This window comes from Pangasianodon hypophthalmus, chromosome 3 (assembly GCF_027358585.1).
Source record: "Pangasianodon hypophthalmus isolate fPanHyp1 chromosome 3, fPanHyp1.pri, whole genome shotgun sequence".
Classification (NCBI taxonomy): Eukaryota; Metazoa; Chordata; class Actinopteri; order Siluriformes; family Pangasiidae; genus Pangasianodon; species Pangasianodon hypophthalmus.
In genome coordinates this window covers 1,289,087-1,316,924 of record NC_069712.1, presented here as the reverse complement: position 1 = coordinate 1,316,924, position 27,838 = coordinate 1,289,087, and the positions used below count along the sequence as shown (strand labels likewise).

Sequence of the window (27,838 nt, the reverse complement as noted above, 5' to 3'; positions counted from 1 at the left end):
GTTGTATGTTGTTCTGTTTCATTTAAAACTCGTCATTTCATGTGAACTAAACTTATTTAATTAAAAGTTACTCATGTTGAACTGGTATAGTTCATTCAAGATTAAACGAATAAAGATTAATAAACGTAAATAAAACAAATAAGCATTTTTTTGTGATGTGGTATTAAAGGATGGGTTTAGACATACAGGTCAGTCACATAGATAGATAGATAGATAGATAGACAGACAGACAGATAGATAGATAGATAGATAGTTAGATAGATAGATAGATAGATAGATAGAGAATTAGAACCAAAATTAAGTTCCTAAACATTCAGGTGAACGTGTTTCTGTTACATGCTGTTCATAAGAACTTCTCGTGGTGCTCACATGCTTTTATACGTTTCTCATAAGAATAAAAATTTATTACATAGAATTAAATTTACTTCAGTTGAATAATTGAGATTGAGCTAATTAACCACAATGACTTTTTTCCCCTAGATCCTTTTTTTAACCCTCTAGCAAGGGTGCCAATAATTCTGTATCCGACTTTAGAGAGAATTATGAATAGACAGATAGGTAGACGAATACACACAGATATATAAATACATATTTATAAAGATAGACAGGTTGGTAGACAAGCGTTTAAAAAGATTTTATATTTATCAGAACTGTCTGTAGGCTTAGGTGTAAATTTCACGTCCTGGATGAGGTCATACAGTTTTTATCTCTGTGTGTAAACACTGAAAAAATATCAGTTCCAAAGTTCAACCAGGACAAACAGAGAGAAACGTTATTCATAAAGAAGGGATTGAGGACCATTAACCGATAACCAGCGCCGAAGAAAAGGCACGATGAAGCATCATCTCCAAGAGGATGACAGCTGACATCTTTATGCTAATGATTCTGAAAGACGCTGCGTTCGAATATATCTTTTTCCCAGATTTCCATGCAGTATATTCACCACACGAGTGGTGAAAGCTGTCAGAGATCTGTTGCTAAGCAACTGAGGCAACAGTATGGAAAAGACTGAAAGACTCCTCACTGTTATTCGAGCGGAAATAAAGATAACAATTTAACAAACAGCATGTAGCTTATACACACTGACAGTGGAAACGAAGCAAAGCCATCCAGAACGTCAACGTTTACTTCAGATGTTGGTGTATTATTATGAAAAATGCCTGCATGACTAAAATTACACTTTAGCTTCACCTAGCATGGATCATCGCTAGCTAGTTCTTACCTCACAAGCCTTTTATACGTTTAGAGTGTAAAGAAGGATCATCAGTGTTTACCTCAGTGGTGTTATATTGTGATATTGTTATGCAAAGACTCTATATAGCTAAAATTACACCTAGCATCAACCGCTAATCCCACTAATATGGATTGTGCTATAATGAATAGCGTGATATTGCGTCTGAACTTATTGTCACGGGCGACAATATCAACAAAAGCTGCATGTCATCTTTCAAAGTAATACGTTGTCTATTCCAATATAAATTATTCACTTTTTCTGTCTCAATGTTATTGAACACGTCGTCTTGGGAATTGTTTACGGCCTGCCGGAGCTCCCGGAGTAACGCGGCCAAGAATCTGGGGAATCACAAAACAAATACTTTCACCATTAAAAAATCCAGCTGATGGCCAGAAACAACGATTATATCATATTTATTTAGTTTATTTAGTAAAGTGAAACATTTTTAAACCTTTTCAGTACATGTCTGTCCTTCCATTTAAGTGAGAAGTCATTGGTGCTTTTTTTTGTGCGTTTTGGGACAGTAAGACTTAAAATAGAATTAGTAAAATAAATAAATAATAATAAAAAATAATAAATAAAAAAAGAGGAAATGACCCTATTTTGCACAACTTGATATGAGTCTGTATAATGGAGATCGAGTCTTTACTCACACTTTCTGATCTCTGCGTTCACAGAAAGAGACCTGTTGATGAAGAAATGTTATTTTTCAAAAACCGTTGTGTTGATGATGATAACAGATAAAGACAAAAAGTCAAAACAAATGCAAGATGGATGTAAGGGCTAAAAACAGGACGATAAATTTGTGGATTGGGACGAAAGCTGTCACCGAGAGTCTGATTTGAAGCAGCTGTTTCCTTTTTATTCCTCGTGTTCTGGTTAAAAGCTTAGATTAACTGCTCAGGTATTAACATCAGTTTTAGTTCTTTTACTTACTTACTTACTTTCCTTTATTGTCCACAAATGGGAATTTGTCTTTGGCTTCACAACACATTATAACAAGACCAATACAATAAAAGACACTTACATAACAACTCTAAAAGGTAAGATAGAATAAAATACCATACAATACAACTGACTCAACATTTCCCTTTAGCATACACATATATACATTCCCACATGTACATATATCTGCATACATATTAATATTCATGTCTCAGCATTTAAAATTCTAACTGCAGTTGGCACAAATGACATCTGATACACATTTTTACTTGCCCGAGGTTGTCTAAAACGTCGCCTGATGGCAACAACTGAAACTGACAGTGCAAAGGGTGTAGTGAATCCTCTCTAATAACTACAGCTTTTTGTTTAACTTTAGCTGTATAAATATCATTTAATAGTTTCTGAGTCTTTCCTACAATCGCACTAGCTATATTAACCACCCTGAACACTCACATTTCCACACCACATAACCATATTGAAAGACATAATACCCTCCACAAGACTCTTATAAACCATCTCTAAAATATGCTCACTCACACCAAAATGTTTAACTGATAAAATGTTAAATTTTGTCTTGTGTGTTAGCGAGTCATGTTTGAACAGGTGCTAGTTAACTGTAATTAGCGGCTTTATTTGGGGTTAGACAGGGGAGGTTTACTTTTTTAAGTGTAAGTAACTTAGTATATGACTGGCATTAGCAACATTATTATTATTATTATTATTATTATTATTATTATTATTATTATTATTATTATTATTATGAGGGTTACCTGATTAATGTTTAGTCATATCCTTTCAGCATTCAGCTCTAACAGTCACAGTAACAAAAATGATCAAATATTATAGTCTTAAGATGTTTATAGTGAGGAAATCAAAATGATATAAGCTTAAAAATGTGATACAGTGTCATTTTGTTTTTTAAAATAATTGTATTTCCACTATTTATGTTTGTAATTTTTTAATCTTCACAGTTGTAACACTAAATACACTTTTAATACAGTCAATCTCTTTGACCCTGAAGAGAGCGTGAACGCTGTGTCCTTATGAGTAAGAGCTGAGCAAACAAGAACTTTAGCTGACCAAAAGTAAACACACACACACACACACACACACACACACACACACTGGCTTTACTACCTTTGTGATGTCATCCATTAACTTCTTCATTACTATAGCTAAACAGTTCTAAACCTAATCCCATGCTGTAGTTTGTCTCTTGTGGGCGTGGCCTTTACATCATTTTTTTTAAGTAGTAGCTGTATGGAGCTTCTGTATCTAACGAGTTAAACACAAATTAAATAATCTAATCTATTGTGTGTTTTACGTGTTACAAGCGCGGCTTCATTCTCAGATTAACTTAGTAAAGCGAGCTAACTGTACTAGCTACGTACACTCACCAGAGACACCAACGATCTCTGCTACTTCCTTCTACACTTTATTTTTCTTCCTAATGTCTCTGTACACATTTAATGATAACGAGAGCTCGTATACGACACGAGAAGATGAAACCACGCTTATAAGTTATTCTTCCATTTTTTGCAGGAACTAAGGTAGGTAGGAACTAAAGCTGTGAGCGGAGAAGTGAAGAAACGTCGCACCACACGTTCCTTCGAGCCGATCGTTTGGAGTTGTCGCTTTTCAGTGCCATACCTAATTTGCACGGAAGTGAGAAGAACACAGGGTTCCTGAGGGACGCAACAGAAAAGCGTTCCCTCTATCGTACAGAGATCGTGTCAATCACAGCATCACTAGCCTATCATGAGCGTCTGTGAGATCATGTATGCAGAAGAGGGCAGATAGCACTTTTCTGTGAGTGTGTTACGCCGTCCCGTGACGCAGTAGAAGATGCAGTTGGCTGGATTTACAGTGTCTCGGAGGAAGCACGTGATAGCATTCACGCTCCTGGATTGCTAGCTGTGTTGGAAATTGGTGGGTGGAAATTAAATATTGTTGGTGAATAAATATAAACAGACAGGAATACAGACTTTCATACATCTGATTTTTAAAGTAGCGCTTAAATAATAATAGCACTTCTGTCTCATTTCATTCACTTAATCTTCAGCGTGAGCAATAAACTCATCAATAGACAGGAAGAATAAAGATGAAGCGACATGGAGAAGCACATAATAAACATGGATGAGCTGAATAAAAAGGCGTTTTTGCGATGAAGGTGTAAACGTGAAACTTTAGAGATGTTGGTGTTTGTTTCTGTTTCCTAAGAGGCCGAGCTCTCTGTACAGGAGCCCTGATGATGTCATTCTGCTCTGTGACATCACCGTGTCCTTCATACTGCTGTTTCCTGTCCGCGTGGTCTATGGCTGTGACAAATATTTTCCCAAACAGACCCAAAATAACCCACTTTCCTGGAAGATCCAGTTTAAGTGTTGGAACCTTTCATGTTAATTTACGTCCACTGTCTAGCGTGCACTTAGAGGTAGCCAGCTTTTCTTTCCGAACTTTAACCAGCTTGTAGTTTATCCAATCAGTCTCAGCTTACTGGTCTGTTGTGTCATCAGTTGCTTTTGATTTGTCAGATTTTGCTAAAGTGTTACAGCACGTTTCTAGATAATGACAGATGCCTTCTAGATAAAGAGATTAAGGCTATAACGCTGTGAAGGTCACGTACTAGACTCAGAGTGTCTCTTACCGTGACACATATTATAGAAACAAAGCCTGAGGATTGTACGAGGAATGTACAGTTCTTCTGAGTCCACATCCTTAATTCTTTTTGCAACCTTCCGCAGTTTTCCCTGCCGCACAGATCTGCCGTCATATGACTAACTTTTCATATCTCTTAGCTCCAGTACGGTCCAAAAGGTCTCGTGTTTGAGATCTGCACTGTGTCACTTATGGGGCAGTCATGCATGCTCATGAAATCTTCATGGACGTAAGATGATGAAATTCTTCATGGACTCCAACATCCCATGTGTCATTTGCGATTTGCAGATTCAGAGCCCTGAGGTTTCAGTATGTTGGCTGAAGTGTGAATGATGCTGCATTCGAGCCCGGACTGGTCCAGAGAATAGATCCCTGGTCCTCTGGAAGACGGTGGTGTGAGGTATACGAAACTGTGTGTATAAGCTACCTGCTTTTGGCGCTGAGTAACATGATTGGTTCAACTTGTTACATTACTTCCTTTTCTAAATTTTGCGATGCCAGAGAAAGAGTTATCAAAACACCAAACCAGACTTTTACAGGACTGGACTTTCTCTGCACTGAGAACATCGCGTAACATGCATGTATCATGCCTTCTTATATGAGAACTGCTCCACGTTATCAGGTATTCCTGCAGGATGACGTGCTGCTTTTCACTGCTTGAGTCTTGAAAACGAATGAAACTACAGCCTCCCATTTAAGTGCAATTGATCCATGCTTCTATAAGAAAGCAGAAATGTGATTATAAGCACAGACGAGTATAAAGAGTATTTGTGCCAAGTGTGAAAACACCCTGAGACTTCATCATCCCGTGCCTTGTTGTAGATATAACAGTTGATAAACATGGTTTTAAAGTCTTGAATATATTATTAGGCATCGCAGCAGTAAAAAAAAGCTTCTTTTATATCTTCTTCTCACCCATCTACACCTTCTCTATGCTGATAATACACTTCAAGAAAAAGACCTACATTTGATGAAACAAAGGCTTTCTGGTTTTCACAGGAAGATGACTACATTAATGCTGTGTCTATTAGAGTGTCACTGCGATGCTGCGCAATTCTAATACACTGACACAGATCAGATTTTTGGTCCTTTTTGTTTACACATACGCAAGACCTGACACATATCTGATTTCTGTGTGCATTCGGCTGAAAACAGCAAATGTTTATGAGGGATGACAAGATACCAGGACTTGAATGCGGGCCATATCAGATGTGAAAAAAATCTGATCCAAGCTGTTTACACGTAGAGAACAACATCTGATCTGTGTCAAAAGTACAAATACAAATACAACCCAATTGTTATTAAAAGATATAAAAGGTTAATAACAAGATTAGGAGTTGTTCTGCTCTTATGACTTCAGGAAATCCAACAAAAAAGAATTTGGTCCTTTAAATTTAGCATGAGTTGGATAAATGTTGGATAAAATTTTTCCAGAAGTGGCATTAAGGCATAAATATATACAGTATGTGTAGAGACAGGTAAAAGAAGTCCTTCTCTGTATTCACACCAGACTGTATGGACTCCGTGGGTTTAGTTCTGTAAAAAGTGAAGAATCCCTCAGCTTGAAATACACGTGATCTATTTAAACCTCTTTTAAACAAAGACAATGACATCACTGAGCCGCTTCCATTCGGCTTCTGTCAATAACAGGGCACTCTGTCTGTGTGAAGAAGAAAACATGTGATCTTTACTGTAATCACACAAACACACCCACATTAAACACTGGTGCACTTGATGGACATGATAACTGTGACGCATAAGAGTCTTAGGACACACACACACACACACACACACACACACACACAGAGCAAAATGACGTGTTGAGATTGTAGATCAACAGACAGACACTAGTGCGCTAATGTTTAGAGTCTGTTTAGCGTTCTTAATATCTGTATTCAGATTTGAACTGGAAATGGGCGTGGCCTTAACCAAAAGGGTTTTTTAAATGCTTATTTTTATTTATTTATTTATTTTAATTACATGTGAATCACTACCACGATTTTCCCGGAAACACTGGGCTATTGTTATAGTCACAAAATGGACCAACAAAGCAATCTGGAGCTCATAAGAACTTCTGCAGTTCTCGATGAATGCCACAACCACCACACAGCCAAGTAATAATATTTTGTCAGATTTAATAAAGTTTTTGAGTTTGCTACATTCCAGAAAGATCAGAAAAGCTCCCTAGACACGCTATTAGAGTGTACTACGATGCTGGGTAAGATCCAGTAAGATACTAACATACAAGTTAATCTCCTTTTTTAAATGAATTGCCCTAAATGAATGGTTTGGAGACCCCAGTTAGAAATATACTGCTCTATTGACAGCACATGGTCTATAAGGAGCTGTGGCTCTGCTAGGAAGTGACAGGGAGACGTTTTAAAAAGAATTTAAAATTTAAAAAAATATGTTTTTTTTACGTTTAGTTATTTAGCAGATGCCTTTCATTCAGAGTAAATTTAAACTTAAGTGCATATATAAAGATACAAATCAATAAAACAATAAAACGTAACACAAAAGGTACAATACAATGCAAGTGCAGAGAGAATGAGGTGAGAAAATGAGGTGTTCTCCTCGATACGGTCTGAAGAGAAACACAGAAGCTGATTCCACCACTAAGGAGACAGCGAGATCCTTCACTGTGAGCAGGTCTACACCTTGGAGAAGGACACGGCAAGTACTGTGAAGCTGGCATGCAGGAAGCAAGGAGTGTACATCATGTGGTACTGCAGTGGATGCTGGGAATGCAGGGGCAAGAGTTTTTTGATAGATGTTCCTGGAAGAACATTATGATGAATTCTAGCAATTGGGGCAGAGACTGTGAGTTCAGGTGTGAATAAGGGACTCGGGTTTTAGGAATGACAGAAAGTTGTTTTGGAAAAGATGTGTGTGTGTGTGTGTGTGTGTGTGTGTGTGTGTTTATAGCTCAGAGATATGTAGGGGTGGGTGGGGATTATACACCCTGCATGATAGTGTGCTTGATCGTTCTGCTGCAAGTGTAAAAGCAAACACTGCAACACACATGAACTGATGTGTAAATAAAAGCTAAGAACATACACACACACACACACACACACACACACGTCACTGGTGTTTCACTGATGTACCAATAACACAGTAAAGCAGAAGGGAATTTAGAAAACTAGCTCATGCTCATATTTTGCTGTATTTTCCTTTTCTGAGTCTCACTGTACTAAATACTGTTACTAAGCAGAACCTGTGTGAGATCTTTTAATATTATTTATTGTCCCACTGTATGAGATCCCAATAAACACTGCTCTAAATTCTATAACAAATTGTATGATAATGAAGAATGCGTTCTTCATGTCTGATTATACGATGAAGATCCTCTAACGATAGACCTGCGATTAAAGAACACGATTACGTTCTGCTCACGTCATCCGTCAGCGTGATCCGGAAATCAGCTGGTGCAGGAAACATTCTTTAAACTGAGCTTGAGATAATAAGGAGATTTTTTCTGTTCATTAGCATGTTTTGTTTACGTTTCTCCGTATGTGGAGCTGTCCCGTGAGTTTGGTGTCATCCTGTGCCTCCTATTGGAGGATTTTAAACGAGCGTCATAGCAGCGCTCATGCTGAAATTTTAATCAGAAATTTCTCACACTGATAGAACATTGCTATCAATCGTCTTTGGTTGCAACTTTGCACTAAATCATGCAACCAATCTCAACTCCATTTACGATGTGCGACATCCACTTGTGATAGCCGAAGCGGACTGAAAATTATACAGGGTCAATATGGAATTTTGGATTTATGGACAAGTGGTGCCAAAATAACAAGAATACATTTCAGTCCATGGATGAAGCAGTAAATTTATTCCAGTAGATCCTCATCGTGTAACACTTGGTTATGCCAGAGGAGCAGAGAGATAAGATTATGTCCTCTTTCATATTTTATTTCTGCACTGTGAGTGGCATGCATAAGGTTTTTGGAACACATCAATAAGTCTTGTTCTGAGATTCATAAAATAAAATAAATATACAGACCATTTTAATTATTGATACCTGAAAATGTGTCTTTAATGAATATTTGTATAGGAATCAAATACAACAGAGACTGAAACGGAATTTGCTCAGAAGTAGCAGTGCTCCAGTTCATCATCCATGATGCATTACTAGCACCCAAACTAGCTTCATCGGTCAATTTCAGGCTTGACGTGGGATTTACGTCATACATCCATGAAAACCACACTACAGATAGTCATCTTCAGTGAGGAGTCACCTTGCTTGCACCAACAAAGCCCCTCTTCCAGATGTTCCATGTCCAATTTGAAGCATCCGACACTGACGCAGCTATGCGAACTGCACCCCTCGTGACCAATGGTGACGAGAATCCTGCTGGACGTGCTCAAGGAGAATGCTCAACTCATCAACTAATTATGTCTTTTACAGACATCTTCAGAAGCTCACTGGCAGAAGGTGACTGTCCTCATTTGCTGTAAATAAGCCCACAGTGCCAAAAAAGTCCCTAGTTGCATTTAAAGCTTTCTGAGCAGCCGGTACTTCCACACATTCGAGCCTTCATTCCAGCTCCACTAAACCTCCAGCTGTACACCTATAGACCAAAGTGCTCCATAACTTATACAGTCCACCTGACTATATCACATATGGAGAACAAAGACTCCTGACAGAATTCTGTTTACCAAATTCAGCTCAGAACTGAACACCATTAAACCCCTAGAAAAGTCAACAAGCTGAACCAGTTCTATGGACATCCTATTCCTCCCTCTAAACACCAGAGTCCCCCAGGGCTGTGTACTGAATAAGCTATTCAACTCAGTACATTTTTTTTTGAATACTGCTTTAAACAATAGATATTGTCACAAACCAGCTTTACAGAAATCCGGATGTAGATTTAGATCTCTAATGAACAAGTCAGGAGAGACAGTGGTGAGGAAAAACTCGCTGAGACAACATGAGGAAGAAACCTAGACGCAGCAGTACAACAATAGAGCCTTTTGCACCGCTTTAGTTCAAGAACTAAATTTACGGTACTAAAGTACTGGGCGATTTTCCGTGAACTATTTCGCAGTACCGTTTAAAGGGCTGCATTCGCACCGACAGCGGGCACTAGGAAGTGACGTAAGCCCGTCGACAGCGACGTCATTTGTTTGCGGCGTTCAACAACGGAAACAAAGAAGAACAACGTAAACAACCGGAGGCTGGAGGACGCTGTGATCGGAGCTGTGTGTTTGTCGTGTCTCGCGTCCATCTATCGATGTTCTCCATACTTGCGGAATAAGTCGACACTACAGTATGTTTACGCGGCGTTTTAAATCATGGCGGGTGACGGCGTTTTCGTACGCGTTTGGCCAATCAACGTCTACTTACGTCACGGATAGTACCAGTTGTGCTGGTTAGACCCTGCTCCGGAGTAGGAGCTAATTTGGTTCTCGAAAAAGGCAGTCGGTACTAAAATCACACCCAGTTCCGGAGGTGCGAAAACGCCAAAAAGTGGATAGTTCCACAATTAGTTCAGGTACTATGAAAAGGTTCCCGCGGCACGAAAGGCCCTAATGACTTCAAAAGGACACTGCTCTGTACCTTGGTAATACAAAGGTAGAAACCCTGGGAGTTCACACACTCACTTTTACTTCCTAAGAAATTTGAGTGTAGTTGGTACACAAACCCTTTTTTAACTGTCTCTACAGATACATCATAGAGCATTGCGATGTGCGTCGGCTAGTCAAACTGAGCCACTTCAGACAGGGACGCAATGCAGTGGATACTGAAGACTATCAGACCCAGTCCGTTGGTGTATCAGAATTTTATTGGTATTATTGAGACTATTATCACTCCCCTGGGATCAGTCCAGTTATGGAGCAACTTGTCTAACAGGAGTAATAATGGGTGTCTAGTGTTGCTCGAATGGAGGCCTTAATGACCAGCCACTCAAAGCACAACTGGAGTAAGGACAACATAGTGATAGTCGAGTAAATTCCAGAACATCTGAACCGAATCCTCCACATTTAGGGACAGTGTTTTCCTGCAGGCTGTTTGACCAGCTTACGCAGCTAACACTTTCTGTTGCTTGTCAACTTGCCTCATCTTATGGTGTACACTTATTGTGCACTAAAATTATTGCACATTTCAACATTTTCTTGCAGTGTAGTGGAAACGCTTAAGAGAAACCAGAGTCCAGGACTTTTGCAGTTCATCTGTCAAGACAGTTCCAAAAGGTTCCTGAAAAGGTTCTGGAATCTCAGTGGAACCATGCATTATATTTAGTTTCTCGCTCAACAAATGGCTGTGATGAGAAGGAATGATAACGTTCGACTTGACTGCATAACAACGGTTTTTGTTTTCCCAAAATGGCGCTGTTGTCAGTTAATTCGGTACGCCTACTGTAGCATGCTGTACCTCCTTTGGCTTTCAGAAGAGCATTGATTCTCCTGCACATGCGTTTTACACATGCTGTTTAGAGATATGTCTGGATATGTTGTACCATGTGGCACACGATTGCACAGTTTCTGAAAATTGGAATTTCACCTCATCTTAAAGAAGAGTTGAGTCTGTGCTGGCCACTAAAGTAATAAAAAAAACTTGCTGTCATCTTCCTGGACCCATGCTGGCAGCATCTGCGTGTGGATAAACCATAGCCATGAAAGAAAGAACTTGGTCAGCAACCATGTTCTTATAGTCATTTCTGGTCAGGATGTGCAATGTGTGCCAGGAGAACACTCCCCACACCATCACCCTGCTACCACACTTGGACTACTGATGCTAAACAAGATAGCTCCATGGAATGATGTTCCTTGCACCAAAACCTGATCCCTCCATAAGTACTATTCAAAAAGTAATCTGGATTTGACCCACCAGGTAACATTTTTCCAACTGCTTAATGGTTTAGGTTCAGTGCTCAATGCTGGAGAAGTGCTTCCTTGTTCTTCATTGATAACTCTGGCACTTTGGCTTCAGTATTGTTTTCTTAAGTATGGTGATACGGCTTCTCTCCTGTATGAACGCGGCGGTGGTACTGTAGAGTGCTATGCCGAGTAAAACTCTTCCCGCACTGTGAGCAGTGGTAAGGCTTCTCTCCTGTGTGAATATGTTGGTGCTGCTGGAGAGAACTCTGGCGAGTAAAACTCTTCCCACACAGTGAACAGTGATACGGTTTGTCACCTGTGTGAATGCGCTGGTGCGTTCGGAGGTGACCCTGTTGCGTAAAACTCACCCCGCACAAAGAGCAGGAATAGGGCTTTTCCCTCGTGTGAATACGATGGTGTTGTCGGAGATAACTGTGCTGAGCAAAACTCTTCCCACACTGCGCACACTTATAAGGCCTCTCTCCTCGGTGAGTGCGCTGGTGCGTCTGGAAATGACTCTGGTGCCGAAAGCTCTTCCCGCACTCTGAGCAGTGAAAAGGTTTGTCTCCTGTGTGAACGCGCTGGTGCTGCTGGAGATTACTCTGGTGATTGAAAATCTTCCCACACTGTGAGCAGTGATATACATTCTCTCTTGTGTGAATGCGTTGGTGCATTTTTAGATTATCTCTGTAGGTAAAACTCTTCCCACATTGTGGACAGGAGTAAGGTTTCTCTCCTGTGTGGATGCGCTGGTGTCGTTGGAGATGACCCATTTGCGCAAAGCTCTTCCCGCACTGTGAGCAGTGATGCGGCTTCTCTCCCGTGTGGATGCGTTGATGTCGTTGAAGAGTGCTGTGATGACGGAAACTCTTTCCACACTGTGAACAGTGATAAGGTTTCTCTCCTGTGTGAATGCGCTGGTGCTTTCTGAGATTACTTCCGTCATTAAAACTCATCCCACAATCTTTACAGGCGTGATTTCTTTTCTGCTTTTGTCTAGAGGTCTTTGTAGCGACAGAACCACAGGATGTTTGCTGACTACTTGAGATTTGTGTGGAAATCAGATTCTCATATTTATTTTCTCCTTTTTCTGTTAATGTTACATATTCCTCATAGTGGCATCTCCTGGTGTGTTTGTGGAGGTAAATTAGAGATTTATAGGATAGTGGACACAAGGAGCAGGAGAAGACTTGCAACAGGGCCTTGTTCATTCCTGGAGCAGAAAAAGAAAAAAATAAAGGGTAAAAATTATAGCATTATTATTGTTGTTTTCACTGAATAGACCACTGACGAACAAAATACTTGCTCAGCATTGACAGACACTTGTAATCCAGTTAGATCCCCTGTAGTTCTAGGGTTAGGGTTAAGGCTAGGGTTAAGGTTAGGGTTAGGACATGCCATGCCCTCACTTGGCAAATAACATAAAATATTTATGATATTAATAAATAGCAGTTACTAATTTACTTGACTTATTTAGTTGATGCTTTGATAAAATCATGGGTGCAACTAAACCTGATTGTGTTGACACCCAGACAACCTAAGAATGACATGGTAGGAATATTCCTGCCAGTGTTCCCAGGATAGTCTTCAACCTCCCCTAGAACAAACTCCTGTGTCTTCCCTTTCTAGTACTGTTTTGACATGATCTTCAACAACTGCCCCATAACACACAATGCAAGAAACTTTCTGGACCTGGTCTTCAGCCAATCTCCTTCAGCTTTAGACATCAACATGACCACGCTTCACTTCTCACACCAACCTCATCCTCTCTGTCACCAACTTCTCCAACGTCCCAACCCTCCGCCAACTGTTTTATCCATACCATCTCTCCTTTCATTGGGTTCCAGCATCATAACAGCACTATCATTGGAATCAGCCACAAATACGTTCCACTCTTCACTTTCTTCACCCACTGGCCACCTGTCCCCTTTATCTTCTAGATCAAGTAAATCTTCTTGCCCCATTCCTTGGCTGCTCTATGTGCTATGCAGCAATCAAAGAGCATTAAAAGCCACTGAAAGAATACGGAAAAAAACACAACATGATGCTGATCTCCGTTCATATCGCTCTTTTCCGTCAAAGTTCTCCTGTGATGTGATCACTGCCAAGACCTCCTTCTACAAGGGAAAGCTAGACTCATCTGCATCTGATCCATGCAAGCTCCATAACAGTTTTTTCTTTACTTCTCAACTCTCCCTACCCTCCTTCCTAAGAAAAGAATAACAAGATCTGGCCATCTTTCTCTCCTTTATCTCTATTATGACGTTCCTTCTTCCTCTCCCATCTCCTCAACATTCTTTACTCTGCTTTCTTCAGAGGAGATTCCACACCTTTTCTCATACAACATTCCCATCACTTGTCCACTGGATCTCCTCTCATCCACAGTGCTCCACACTCTTAAGACTTCCACACCTTTATTACTTCCATGACATCTGCATGACCTCAAGGATCCTAACCAGTCTGGTTTCAAAGCAGCAAACTTTACAGAAACTGCCATTATGGCTGGTACAGAGAAGCTTCATGCTGATAGATCAGCCAAACTCTCATCAGTCCTGAAACTTCCTTGAGCTTGAGCAGCCTTTGACACCAGCCAGTGAAAAGACTCTCCTGTCACAAGCCTTGGAATCAGTTGCCCAGCATGAAAGTGGTTTGCTTCCTAGCTGGAGGAACAGTCATGTGAGGTGACATGGAGGAGATCCACATGTGCTCCATGCAGACTCTACACTGCTGTCACAGTGCTGATGACACTCAATCCATCCTCTTCTATCTTTCCTTAGACACTCATGTTTCTGTGCAGATCTCAGCATGTCTGGCTGTGAGCATGTTTTCAGTTTTGCACTTTCTGGGTAAAGTGTCTGCTAAATTAAAATGTAAATGTAAATAGCAAATTCACAGACCAGCTAAGCTAACTTAAAACTCATGTCACCTATTTACACATGCACAAAAAAAAAAAATACCCTGCTACTGCAAGATGTAGAAGGAGGATGTCTTTTGTGTGAACAAGTTATTATCAGTATCACTGGCTGAGTCACAAGCCATATGAACATATGACTTTATTGGTGTAAGACCTTGACCTATTCTATATCCAGGGTGAATCGCACCATTATGCACAGTGAGTGCGAATGAAAAGAAGGAAATTCTAGCTTGCTGGTTCTTGATTCCTGTTGGCAGAAATCCTTGTAGTACATAATTTACTGTTTCTGTGCTCTCAGCCTCCTAAATCTGTTCGTTCACTGCTTAGTTACTGTTCATATTCAAGGGATCTCCAGTCCTGCAACAGCTTATCCAACTTACGAAGGGTTTATGAGGCACAATAGATTGTACATAAGATTTCTAGGGTCAGATTTGAAATGATTGAAATATCCTCACATGTTTTTTTATACCACTGTTATGCTAATGACACTTAGTCCATCCTCTTCTATCTTTCCTTAGACACTCATGTTTCTGTGCAGATCTCAGCATGTCTGGCTGTGAGCATGTTTTCAGTTTTGCACTTTCTGGGTAAAGTGTCTGCTAAATTAAAATGTAAATGTAAATAGCAAGTTCACAGACCAGCAAAGGGACCTGAGAGGGGACACTCTAAACCCACCAGAGGTACTGGGCAGTGGTGGATCAATAGTGAAGTTTCTGAGCTACTAATCATCGCAAATCTGTAACTGACAGGCCCTTGAGCAAGCCCTGGTCCAAGGGTGCCATCTCATGGCTGACTCTGCACACTGACCACAGCTTAGTAACATGCTGGGATACACAAAGTAAAGAGTTTAACTTATGTAACAAAAAAAAGGATGTTTCTAATTGAGTCCCCAGGACTTGAACTGATAAACTCTAATTTATCTGGCGAGTTGAATGTGGTGTGCTAGAACAGGGAGACCATAACCTGATTTAATATACAGTTAGGTCCGGAAGTATTTGGAGCCCCTGAAAATGGAAGTACTTTGCTTAAAATGGCTGTAATTCCAAAATGGTAAATGTGGAAAAATTTTGTGGAACCTCTTAAAAAAAGCTGAAAGTCTACATCTTGATTGTTTTATTTCAAATCCATTGTGGTGGTGTATAAAGGCAAAATCACAAAAACACTGTCATTGTCCAAATACTTCCGGATCTAACTATACATCAATGATAAATTCATATACTGTTAATACCAAATAGGCTTAAAAAATATAAGCTCAATGTCTTGAAATAACCATTTGGGGAACACTTTATGTTCCAAAGGTAGTCGAACGTAAGGCCGAGATCTTTGGCGTAATCCTCTTCGTACCACACCAAGAGCTCCGTTCCGGGTTTGATGGATCGGCAGCACCGGTAGAAAATCCCTCCTTGGTACTGGAACGCAACAAGATTCTTCTCTTCGTCATTGCGAGCGCAATTTACATAACTGAAGGAATAAAACCAAGAGAGATAAAGATTAGGAGTAAGAAATGTTGGGGAGAAATCGAGTACTAGCAATGGGAATGACAAACGTTTCTTATTAATTAAGAAACAGTAAAATGAATTACTCTAACTCAGCAGACTTTAGAGGTGTGTTCCTCACCGCATCCAGTTAGCGTTCATTTGTCTCTTGGCGTCAACGTACTCCTCACACTTCCTGCCCTTGTATATCTGCAAACAAGACATTCTGAACATTTTATTCATTAACGCAACAGTACAAATATAATTAAGGAAGAATTAAATAGCATATGCAGGAACAATAAGTAGAAGTAAGCATGATGTGTATGCTAATACTATTGTCCCAAACACAGTGAGAGTAAAATTGGTTTGAGTTTGAACTTTAAATGCTGCTTTAATGTACACCAGATGTGCTTACTGCGCTCTTTCGTACATCTAGCTCATTATTGGCTACTGTTCTAAGGGACAGTTGGAGAGAATGCCATCCCACCCACCTACCCAGAGACCAGCTCTCCTGGACTCTCAGACTCTCACCCGGTTAAGGCAATGTTGGTGTTTGTGGGTGAAGGAAATTGCTGTATTGCAGTATTGCTGGTGAAACCTTTCAGAGGTTCTGCTTCTTTAGAGAGAAACTGATCTGAAAATTCTTGAAGCATGCAAATACATATCAAGAGTCTGAAGAAGATCAACACCAGTCTCCTGTTTCCTTCCTGTATTTCTAAGCCTGGTCTCTTGTTTCAATGGTCTGAGACATTAACTTACCACCCAAGAGTAGCCACTGTTCATAGCTTCCTCTTTGTTCACAACGTCTCCCTGATACGGCCCGAAGTGCGCACCAACAGCAACAGGCTCTCCCTGATTAAACACACCCAGGCCTGCGTCAGGAATCCCAGACTTCCGAATCTCTAAACCAGGCGGAAGGGTTTGTCTGGCTCGGTCAGCTACCCCCATGGGAACGACGGTATCAGGGACGAAAAGAGCCGGACCATGAACCTCACATTTGTTGAAGAAGAAAGATCTGCATTCCTCACAGTCTGGAAGGAAAAGATGCAACAAATGAAAGAAATGATGTTTATTATTTATGATGTATTCCTGCCTGGTTTAGATTTTTCTTGACAGACAAATTTATTAGAGTCAATGAAGATTCTTCAGAGCCTAAAAGAGTGCAATATGGTGTCCTACAAGGTTCCTCTCTAGATCCTATGTAGTTCCAACACTACGTATCTCAAATCTGATAACGCTCGACACTGGCTCCAAGTACAAGGAACTCAGCCAGATGCCACTATGGTGGGACTAGGATGCCATCTTACAGAGATAGTCTTCATAGTTAAGTTCTTGCGCTTCCAGAACCGTCTTCTGTAATATTTTGATGTCTGATGTCTCTCCAAAGCTCTCCAAAGCTGTACAAGATTCTGTCTTCACATTTTTACAAATCTGTTGAACAGAATAAAGCAATATTTATTAGGCAAGTGGCCAAACCACTGTATAATCTGTACCGTTTGTTTTGCTGTTCTGAAAGCAGCTTTCTTTTTCCCCACTCCTTGTAAAATGGACTTTTTCAGCAATAGGTGATTAGCTCATTAGTATGATCTTCTACTCAGTGGGCATATTTCCCTAGCACACCATCTACTAACTGATGGTGATTAATATCATTAGGCTGGATTAGGAGTCTGGCTAAACATGGTGTGTCTATTATTGTTTAGATGTACACTATGTTGTGCCGATTATTTAATAAAGTAATTATAAATGTATTGTAAATAAAAGCAATCTCTTATCGCAGACCATTTCAATGGACGAAAATACTTTTTTTACATGATTATATGGCTACTAGATTGTTACTTAAAAGTGACATGAGATATATGTGTCATATTCACCATAAACCTTCACCTTCCTGAGGAGAGGTGAAACAGAACCGTCACACACCTGGCTAACCTTTACCTGTGAACGCGCAGGAGCAGGAGCAGGAGCAGGAGTGTGAGGAGGAGTGTGAGGAGGAGCAGGAGCAGGAGTGTGAGGAGGTTTTGTGAAAGAGTGCTGCCTGGCCCTTCCCGACTCCATCATGAGGTGTACAAGTTGCGATTCTAGCAAAAGAAGCCCAAATAATCAGAACCAGAACTCCAGAACTCCGAACTGTAAATGTTTAGTGAGATTCATCAGGTCTTTGTGTAGAATCTGAAGCTGATTGTATCGCTATAAAATCGTTTATAAACTGTAAATAACAGTCTGGCAAACAACCAACACTGATAAACACAACCTTCTTTCTCTCGACGCTACGTCTCCTTTAGCGTAATGTAAAGGCTTTGGCATAAAAAAAAAACAACACAGTTATTAGTTATTAGTTATTATTAACTAAGCACTACCCATAACCTACTTATAACGCTGATCTTCAAAATGTTTAACTTAAACTCCGCTGATTATATTATAAATGATAGAAATTTGAGCCAAATTTTTTAACACGAGTCACATTTTTGTATAAAACTGATTTTGCTTTTTGTTTTTTCTTTTTTTTTCGTTTCGGCTAAATCACATCCAGCGGTAGAGAGTGATGAGTCGTAAACCTGTAAACTCTTAACCCCAGAACACGTGCGAAAAGCTGTCCAAGTTAACAAACTAACGGTCTAGTGACGCTAATGTTAGTGAACAAAATTGTGGTTGCTGTGGTAACGTTTCATCCTGACAGGTTTAAATAAATCAGTGAGGAAACGATGATGTACATCGAGACCCTGATACTGAAACCTCACACGCGTCCACCTGTAGCTAACGTGTGCTAGTTTACTAGTCGTGAGTTAACCGGTTAACTCCATCAGCTAATGAAAATGCTAATGCTAGGCTAGTAAAGATAGCAGGATGGATAAGGGGGCGTTTCCAAATTGCAAAGTCATGAATATTCATAGATTCACATTCTCAGCAGGGTAAAGGTGTAGAGATGTTACTCTGACATCCTTTTACATCAATTGTACATCAAATATTCTTTACATTTTCAGTGTTTAGGAGGAATTGAGGCTAGAGGAAGGAAGTAAGACAGATTTTGCTAATTTTTAGAGCAAAGAAATTTAGAGCTGTATAAATCTTACTAGGAATTAGTTCACTATTTCAGTACTAATGCTTATTATTATTATTATTATTATTATTATTATTATTATCATAGACAATGCTATTTGTAATTTTCTGAAGAATATCCTGTTCTGTCCTTTTCCAAACATTCACTAATCTCAATCTAAGGCTGAGTCACAAATCTCTCTACACTTTATACCCAGTGCACTACATAGTGCGCATGCGCCATTACGTCACACCCTAGGTAGGGCACCTAAACAGGAAGTGAAAGTCCATTCGGGATTCAGCCATTAACTGTTAGCTTAGCAGCTGCAGAGTAACTTACCTCAGGCTTTAAAGCAGAACGAAGTGAACCTACACACACACACACACACACACACACACTAATTAGCTTTTATTCTACACTCGAGCAGATAAAACATATTTGCTATAAAACAAATACATCCACATATTTAGAAAAGGTGATTTGGTCACTGAGAGAAGCCCTCAGCTCTTCTTCTTCTGTCATGAGTTTATATGAGAGTATTTGGCTCGCGCACACCGCCACCTGCTGGAGAACTGTGTAATTACACATTACCATGATGCTCCGTTTATAGACACCAAAAATCAGATATTTTCAGTCTAAAACAATATCCATTATCAACAAAATTCACACATAACTGTTCCAATAAAGTTGTAAACCTTATAACATGACGTCAGAATCAGGAGAAGATGGATTGTAGTGCAAAAAACAATAGAAACCCTCATGTAATGGTTATAATGGGTGTTGTACTGGTTTTAATGGAAACTCTAATGGTCCCTATGGGTCTCTACTGGTAATTTGTTGCCTTCTATTGGTGGAATGTTATGTCTAATCTAGTGGATACCATTAAGGACCAGTAATGGTAATGGTTTTAGTGGTTAGCTGATGGTTTGTAATGGTATTTGTAGTGGAAACCATTAGAATTTCTTAATGGTTTAATGGTTTCAGTTTTTTTTTCAGCAGAGAAGAGATCCAGGGTCAACTCACATCATCATTATTCTCATATCGTGTTGTTTTTCCCTGGTGTTCAAAAAAAAAAAAACATATCGCTAAGCATGGTTGATCTTTTCATTTCTTTTTTTTTCATAGATGATCAGTTTGTAGTTTGTTATATATATATATATTTTTTTGTAGATTTCTTTCTAAATCCGTCTCGTGAGTATGCTCTGATTAGCTTGCAGCTAAAGTGTGAGGCGGAGAATCGGCACAGTCGCGTGCGTCGGTAACAGTCATGCAGAGATAAAAGGTCTAATTAAAATAAACAAATTACACAAAGTCTAAACGTCTGTACGGTCTGAGAACACTACTGCATCAGTACAACATGATTAATAGTAAAAATCAGTTGAGAGCTAACTGATTAGCTAGCTGTATTAGCTAGCTACCTAGCAACTAATGACTGCTAATCAGACTAGCTAGCTAGCATGCATTTATTGAGGTAAATCATTTTTTGGTGGCTACTGCTTACTTTACTTCTTTCAAATAGCTGTTTTCTGATACACTATATGATCAAAAGTATGTGGACACCTGACCATCACACCTGAATGTGCTTAATGCATATCCCATTCCCAAACCATGGGTATTAATATGGAGTTGTTCCCCCCTTTGCTGAGTTAGATTTAGGAATGCGGTTGAGGGAATTTGGGTTCATTCAGCTACAAGAGCATTAGTGAGATCAGGGTAAGGGTAAGGAGTCTCCAGTTCCAGTTCATCCCAAAGGTGTTCAGTGGGGTTGAGGTCAGGGCTCTGTGCAGGACACTCGAGTTCTTCCACTCCAACCTTCACACACCATGTCTTCATGGAGCTCGCTTTGTGCACAGGGGCATTGTCATGCTGGAACAGGTTTCAGCCTCTTAGTTCCAGTGAAGGGAAACTGTAAAGCTACAGTACACAGAGACACTCTATACAACTGTGTGCTTCCAACAGTTCGGGAAAGAACCACATGTGGATGTGATGATCAGGGGTGCACATAGTTTTGGCCATATAGCGTATCTATTTTATGGTAATCTTGGATTTGGCAAAGCATACAGGATTTAAATTTTAATGTATTAATATAAGTCATACTTAGAGTATGTGACTTGTGAAAGGTTTCAAGCTCAGTGCACTAAAATGCCTCTATATTTAGGCCAATTTAAATACATACGCAAAAAAATTTACTTTAAACTTCCCATGATTTGATTCCACATGTTGATAAGAGAGATAAGTAAGAGTCGACAATAAAGCATTTATTAGATAAATACATTCTACGTATAGTGTGTCTTGAACAATGTGGTATGTGTTTATGTTCTTCCAGAAATCTAAATAAGCGTAGACTGTGGCTCTGTCCAAAACCACATACACTGTATGTAATAATACTAGTATATACTATAATAATTAACCTCATGAATAATGTGTTCTGAATACAGAACACTGATCAGCCATAACATTAAAACCTCTGACAGGTGAAGTGAGTAGCGCTGATTATCTCAGTACAGTGGCACCTGTAAAGGTGAGGGATTTATTAGGCAGCAAGTGAACAGTCAGTTCTCGAAGTTGATGTGTTGGAAGCAGGAAAAATGGGCAAGTGTAAGGATCTGAGCGACTTTGACAAGGGCCAGATTGTGAAGTCTAGATGACTGGGTCAGAGCATCTCCAGAGCAGCAGGTCTTGTGGGGTGTTCCCGGTGTGCAGGGGTTAGTACCTACCAAAAGTGGTCCAAGGAAGGACAACCGATGAACCAGCGACAGGGAAATGGGTGCTCAAGACTCACTGATGCACGTGGGGAGTGAAGGTCCGTCTGGTCCGATCCCACAGAAGAGCTACTGTAGCACAAACTGCTGAAAGAGTTAAAGCTGCTCTGATAGAAAGGAGTCAGAACACACAGTGCAGTGCAGCTTGCTGCGTATGGAGCTGGTTCCTCTCAAGGTTTCTTCCTCATATCATTCCGGGAAGTTTTTCCTTGCCGTCGTCGCCGCTGGCTCACTCATTAGGATAAATTACCATATTTTCAATTTATTTTGATTTAAATTAATCTGAATGTATTTATTTCTGTAAAGCTGCTTTATGACAATGTCTATTGTTAAAAGAGCTATACAAATAAAATTGAATTGAATTGAAATTGAATATTTCCATTTAAAACAGGAGGTCAAGGGGTGACTTCTGATATGTGATCAGAAGGGGCAAGACATCTCGCTTTATCCCAGAAGAGATCTGATTTTTGATCAGATGAGTGATTTCATGTACATTTTGCAGATAATCCAACAGCAAGAGGATCAAGGCTCATCAGCTCAACTGAGGTTAAACAGAGATTCATACAAGGATCCAATTTATTAATTAACTTTGCCTTTATGTATTCTTTTATTTTCATAGACTTTGTCACTAGGTTTAAGTGAGTATGTAATATTTAATCATTCACAAGCTAGATCAATTAATACCACTCTGAAAATCAACATAGTAAAGAAATGGATGGAAAAGATGCTGAAATTAATGTTTACACAAATAAACATTCAAATGTTGAACATTTGACAGAATAATTAGCACGATTTTTAACTGCAGCACTGATATCACAGCTCTGTGACAGACTGTTTCTGTGAGCATTTCAAGTTTTAAGTAAATAAACATAAAAGAAGTTATTTTGGTCGAACTATTGCAGCCTCTGTAAAGAAACTCTTCTTTCTTTACTGCTCAACATTGCTTTGTTTCTTTGAAAACAGCAATTTTAGCAATAATGTGAAACCTAAAGCAGTTATTTTATTTAAAGTTAAAAAAAAATTATAAATTTATTTCCTCCAATAAGTCCACAACTGGGCAATGACGAATGCATGGAAGACTTGTGGAACAGAACGACCAGCAGATGTCACTACTGTGGAAAATATTTCCACTGGCAAAGCGTTACAGCAGCAAACTGAATTTACCGGTCAGGCGGCGTTTATACCGGTAATGTACTGGTAACAGAAACAGAAACCCTGCTCTAGTTTTTCTGAAGCGTAGCTATTCCGGTTTATTCCCTGTACAGTTCAGGATGATTTATTTGGGGGTTTTAGCGTAATGTGCTGCGAGATGAGGAAGGAATCAAAAATCTAACCAAAATGTAGGACAATAGACACAAAGAAACACAGGGACAATAAAAAAATACATGACAGGAATTTCAAACAAACACGAGAGCAGAATTATGTGACAGTGTGAAAGGAGTTTATAGTAATACATTAGCCAGACAGCTGCCTTTAAAAAGACTATAATAGGAAGCGTCGGTGTGTAAAAACACTTTACTAATCCCCAACAAACCTCCTCTAGATTCAATAATCATATCATCTCATATGAGGACTTTCATAACATCAGTCAAAAAGCAATCAGGACAGCCTTAGGGACAGCAGTGCCCTAAATCTGTGCTTGCATCAGTATAGGAAGGCTTTTCCTGTTTCCATCTGTCGCAGAAAGGCAATTAGCCATTTTGATTATGATCTATGAATGTAAATTTTCTACCTATGAACCGTTTTCTCCTACAGTAATAAGATTTTGAGTCTGTTCAGCTGAAAGATTCCAGTTCATCTGGTTTCCCCCGAACACACACCTTCCCAATGGGTGTACATTCATCACTGGCTGCTTGGTAACTGATATGACAACTGATTTTCAACTTCGTTTAGGATTTCCTACAGTGCAGGGAGTGCAGAATATGATCACGGACAAAATCAGAGCAGCCGTGACACCAAGCTTGTTCTAAGACACGGTGTATTGCAACAAAGCGTCCATGCAAAATGCTTAACAAAAACACCAAAGCTAGACCAAACAAATGATGTCTCAGGGCATGTAAATAACAATTTGCAATTCATAGCTTGGTCTTCTTCTTTTCCACCACCAATTTAAAAGAACGAAGAAAAACAAAAACCACCACCACCAACAACAACAACAACAACAACAATAATAATAATAATATCTCAGTTACGCTTCACTGATTGTTCTTCATGTGTCTCCTCCTTTCTGAAATTATAACTGGTTCATTTCTATGATGTAACCATGTGGTTGCGTCCTTAACGATCTAGTACCAAGTTCTAGGAATAAAAATTAATTGCACCTGTTAGTGCCTTTGTTCCTGTCTGTGAACTTAAACATTCAGGTTTATCATTTTTGTTGTGAGGATCTGTATAAAATTAGCATCTGAAATATCAAAGTTAACAATCAATCATTTTTGGCACTTAAGTCCAATGAACACACACACACACACACACACACACACACGCACAGAATTCAGAATCTTTCTCTCGTAAGACAACCTTCATCCCTAACAAAATGGCAAAGGGAATAATATGCGGTTCCTCAACATTAAAGCACACAAAAGACTGTACAAAGTCACATGATCCACCGTCACGACGTTCAGGTGAGGTTTGGTCTTACTGCACCTGTTCACAGGCAGATCTGCTTCCTCCTTGTAAGCTGTCTCATCACCGTTGTGGATCCAGTCTACCACAGTAAGTGTTGTTATTGTATTTAACGATGGAAATTTTGTTAGTCTGGTGGCACCGTCATGAGCGAACAGGAAGTACATGAGTGGGCTGAGAACCTGTTCCTGTGGGGGAGTGTGGTGGACGTGAGGTCACCAATTCTGACACACTAGGATCTGCCACTGAAGAAGTCCAAGACCTCGTTATGTTTGGAGTTATGAGTCAAGCAAAGGGGTGTGAGTTTGTTGACCAGCTGATGATGGGGTTAAATTCAGAGCTGAATAGACAGCTATAGAGATTGCAGTTTTGGTTTACAAATTATTTATTGAACCTGAATATAACTGGGATAACACCATCTGCTATTCACAACAGCAGCAGCATGAAGTGTATAAATAGTGTATAAAAAAGCCTTTTTTTTCAAGGGAAGAAAGCTCATTTAAATGTTCCTGAACATTATTTGCTGGTCTGATAAGCAACTTGCATAGACTCTTTGCATAGATGCTTTACTGCAGTACACCATGTCTGAGGTCATGTCTGGTGTAACAAGATAAAGTTGGATAAGAAGATTTACAGGCATGTTAAAGATAGGCTTTCTGTTTTCAGCTTCAAGATTTAAAATAATCAGTGAAATATTAAACCTTTAAGCTTTCCTGATTTTTCTAATGTAAAGTCTAATGTATCCGTCATCATGGGTATGACCACAGAGATAAGCAGATACTCATGACTGTTGACCTGCACACGTTGTGTCATAATTACATGCAGGTAAAAATAGCATCAAATGCCGTCTGGGCCGTAATAAAAAAGTTTAAAAAATTTCCAATACCATGAGTTTTATCTCTTTATCTCCTAATGTGGATTGGCTAAGCTACTGTGAATTCTCTTATGTTCCCAGGATAGACTTTGGATCCACCATCACAAAAAAGCAGTTACTGAAGGTAAATTAATTGATTGATTGGCTGGTTGATTGATCGATTAATTGATTCATTTGAATTGGGGGCTTTAAACTTCTCTTTTAGGTCTTCTTGTGGCTACTGAGTGGTGGAATTTAGGATGAGCCACAATAAGTCATCTACCCACCCAGTTACTCTTTATCATTACCATTTAATGTGCATTTCCATAGTAATCCCTGACAAATGATTGTTGGAAGTTTCTATATGTTTTTCATAATGCATGTTGTATATAACTGGGCACACTCACTGCTGTAGACACAGTCTCGATTTAATACTGAGTTTGTACGTAGATTTAGAAAAATATTTACCCTATAATATACTACATGTATAATACAGTATATGCACCTTGTCTTGTAATAATCATACTATAGTGACTGCTACAAAACCCAGCTTCACTGAAGATCTCCCAGATTCAGCTCAGTTCTCAGACTTGCTCAAGCTTCTGAAAGCTTAGTCTTTTTTTTTTGGTCACTAGTTAATGTTTCCCCATTTAAGAGGAAAATCTTTTCATATCCATGGATGTGGATATGGCAATGATCCGGTAGGTGAGATCCTGAACGAGGTGATTAACGCAGTGAACAGTAAGAAACATAACAGTTCATTTTTGATAAAATCCTTTTACAAACCATGTTACTGTCTAATGTCCCTCGTGAACAGTCGTGGTTTCTGACCATCGCAAGAGAGCAAAGCAAACAAACGGTAGTTTAAACCACTGGCCAATTATAATTACCATTAAAATGATCTGTAAAATGTTAGATTTTAACCTTCATTGTAGGCTTAAAATAATCTTTTTTTCTAGTCAAAATTTTCAGCCTTTTTTCTCTTTCAGGCAAAAACTGAAAGTGCAGTCTTTTGATCATTTATTATTTACTGTGACAGAAAGCAAAGGCTTTATATCAGTGCATCGTTCAAGGGGAGATTCAAAACATCTACACATCTGTCAATCATTCTGGATTAATATTCTGATTGGCTGATTTTTATTAGGGAAAAAAGAAGACTTCTTTTTGGGGCTATTTTGAGTTCTGTTGTTAAAATTCCGCGCTCCAATGAAAAAAAGCTAAAAAGATCTTTTCAACACATAATCACACAATCGGGTTCCTTTTTGAGTCTGGTTCCTCTCAAAGTTTCTTCCTCAAGTCTTGTCAGGGAGTTTTTCCTCACCGTTGTTGCCTCTGGCTTGTTCATTAGAGATCTACATCTACATCCATATCCAGATTTCTGTAAACCTGTGCTTTTTTATTTTTTGGCAAATTTCGCCAGAAGGAAGGCCACTTTGAGTTGTTTTTTCCTGCCCGATCAGTTTCACAAGCACTAGGACACATTATTTAAACAATCCTGTGGAGTTAGCTTAGTGGCTAATGTTACAGCATGGGGTGTATAATCTCTCTGGTTTGTGTCCTGCTCAAGGTGTTTGCATTTTAGGTGGAGCCTTTTTTGATCTGTCTCCACACTTGGTTCCATTGCACACCATATATTGTCACTCCATGCGCGACACTCTTGTACATCCTATCGCCTAGCCCCATAACAGTATGTCTGCACCAACCCCGGAGCCAGCGGATTTAGGGCGGATAGCGGAAATTGTGGCTGGTCAGGCCACTGCTCTGGGGAAGCATGAGCAAGCTCTGGCAGCACTGTTTTCAGAAATTCGGGGTGTGTCTGAGCGGGTTGCACAGATTCAGTCCATGTTGCAACTCCAACCCACTTCCCCAGTGGAAGCAAATCAAGAATTGACCCATGGGTCGACTTCCCAGTCTCCCTCTGTCCCTGCTGAGACAAGGTTGCCAGCTCCCTATGCTGGAGAAACAGGGAAGTGTAACTCTTTTATAATGCAGTGCTCACTGGTGTTTGAAATGCAGCCCTCCCAGTTCCCATCTGAAAGGGCGAAGATCACCTTTATGATTTCTCTCTTAACTGGAAGAGTGCTAGCATGGGCCACAGCAGTGTGGCAGAATAGATTAGCTGACCACCCCACTCTGGACTCATTTGTGTCAGCACTAAGGAGCACCTTTGACCACCCACTCACGGAGTTCAGGACTCTCGTGGCGAGCTCAGGCTGGAATACCCAAGCTCTCCCAGCTGCATATGTGCAGGGCCTCTCTGAGGACTTAAAGGATGAACTGACTACTTGTGACCAGAGGGACCTTTGATTGCCCCTGACACTACTCCTCACCCGTCTGGCCTCTTCATTCCTGTCCTCATTGTTTGGGGAGATGGGAAAGAAACCAGTCTGCAGACTTTCATTGACTCAGGGGCGGCTGGCAATTTCATGGATGAGACTTTAGTCAAGAGACTAGGGTTGCCAGTAGACCCGCTCCCCTCAAAGGAACACGTGCCCTAGCTCCAACTACTT

At 39.8% G+C, this 27,838-nt stretch overlaps 1 protein-coding gene across 2 annotated transcripts; it reads right to left on the bottom strand.

Moving 5' to 3' along the window:
• Window positions 1-1,074: 1,074 nt before the first annotated feature.
• Window positions 1,075-19,632, bottom strand: LOC113524625 (histone-lysine N-methyltransferase PRDM9). Of its 2 annotated transcripts, none has more exons than XM_026910956.3 (7): window positions 19,428-19,632; window positions 17,972-18,129; window positions 17,359-17,482; window positions 16,811-17,082; window positions 16,194-16,261; window positions 15,847-16,037; window positions 1,075-12,875 (listed from the first exon to the last, which is right to left on the bottom strand). In XM_026910956.3, exons 2-7 carry the CDS (start codon window positions 18,107-18,109, stop codon window positions 11,785-11,787), a joined length of 1,884 nt encoding a protein of 627 aa, XP_026766757.3. In that variant the 5' UTR covers window positions 18,110-18,129; window positions 19,428-19,632; the 3' UTR covers window positions 1,075-11,784. The 2 variants fall into 2 exon arrangements, with proteins under 2 accessions (XP_026766757.3, XP_026766758.3); XM_026910957.3 differs by having other exon boundaries at window positions 17,987-18,129.
• Window positions 19,633-27,838: the final 8,206 nt, after the last annotated feature.

Coding starts and splice junctions, on each gene's coding strand:
- LOC113524625 (XM_026910956.3), bottom strand. CDS start 18,109: ATGATGGAGTCGGGAAGGGCCAGGCAGCACTCTTTCACAAAACCTCCT. Junction 16,262..16,810: donor ACAGTGGCTACTCTTGGGTG/GTAAGTTAATGT, acceptor TCTTGTTTGCAG/ATATACAAGGGCAGGAAGTG. Junction 12,876..15,846: donor CATAAAGTGTTCCCCAAATG/GTTATTTCAAGA, acceptor TTTCTGCTCCAG/GAATGAACAAGGCCCTGTTG.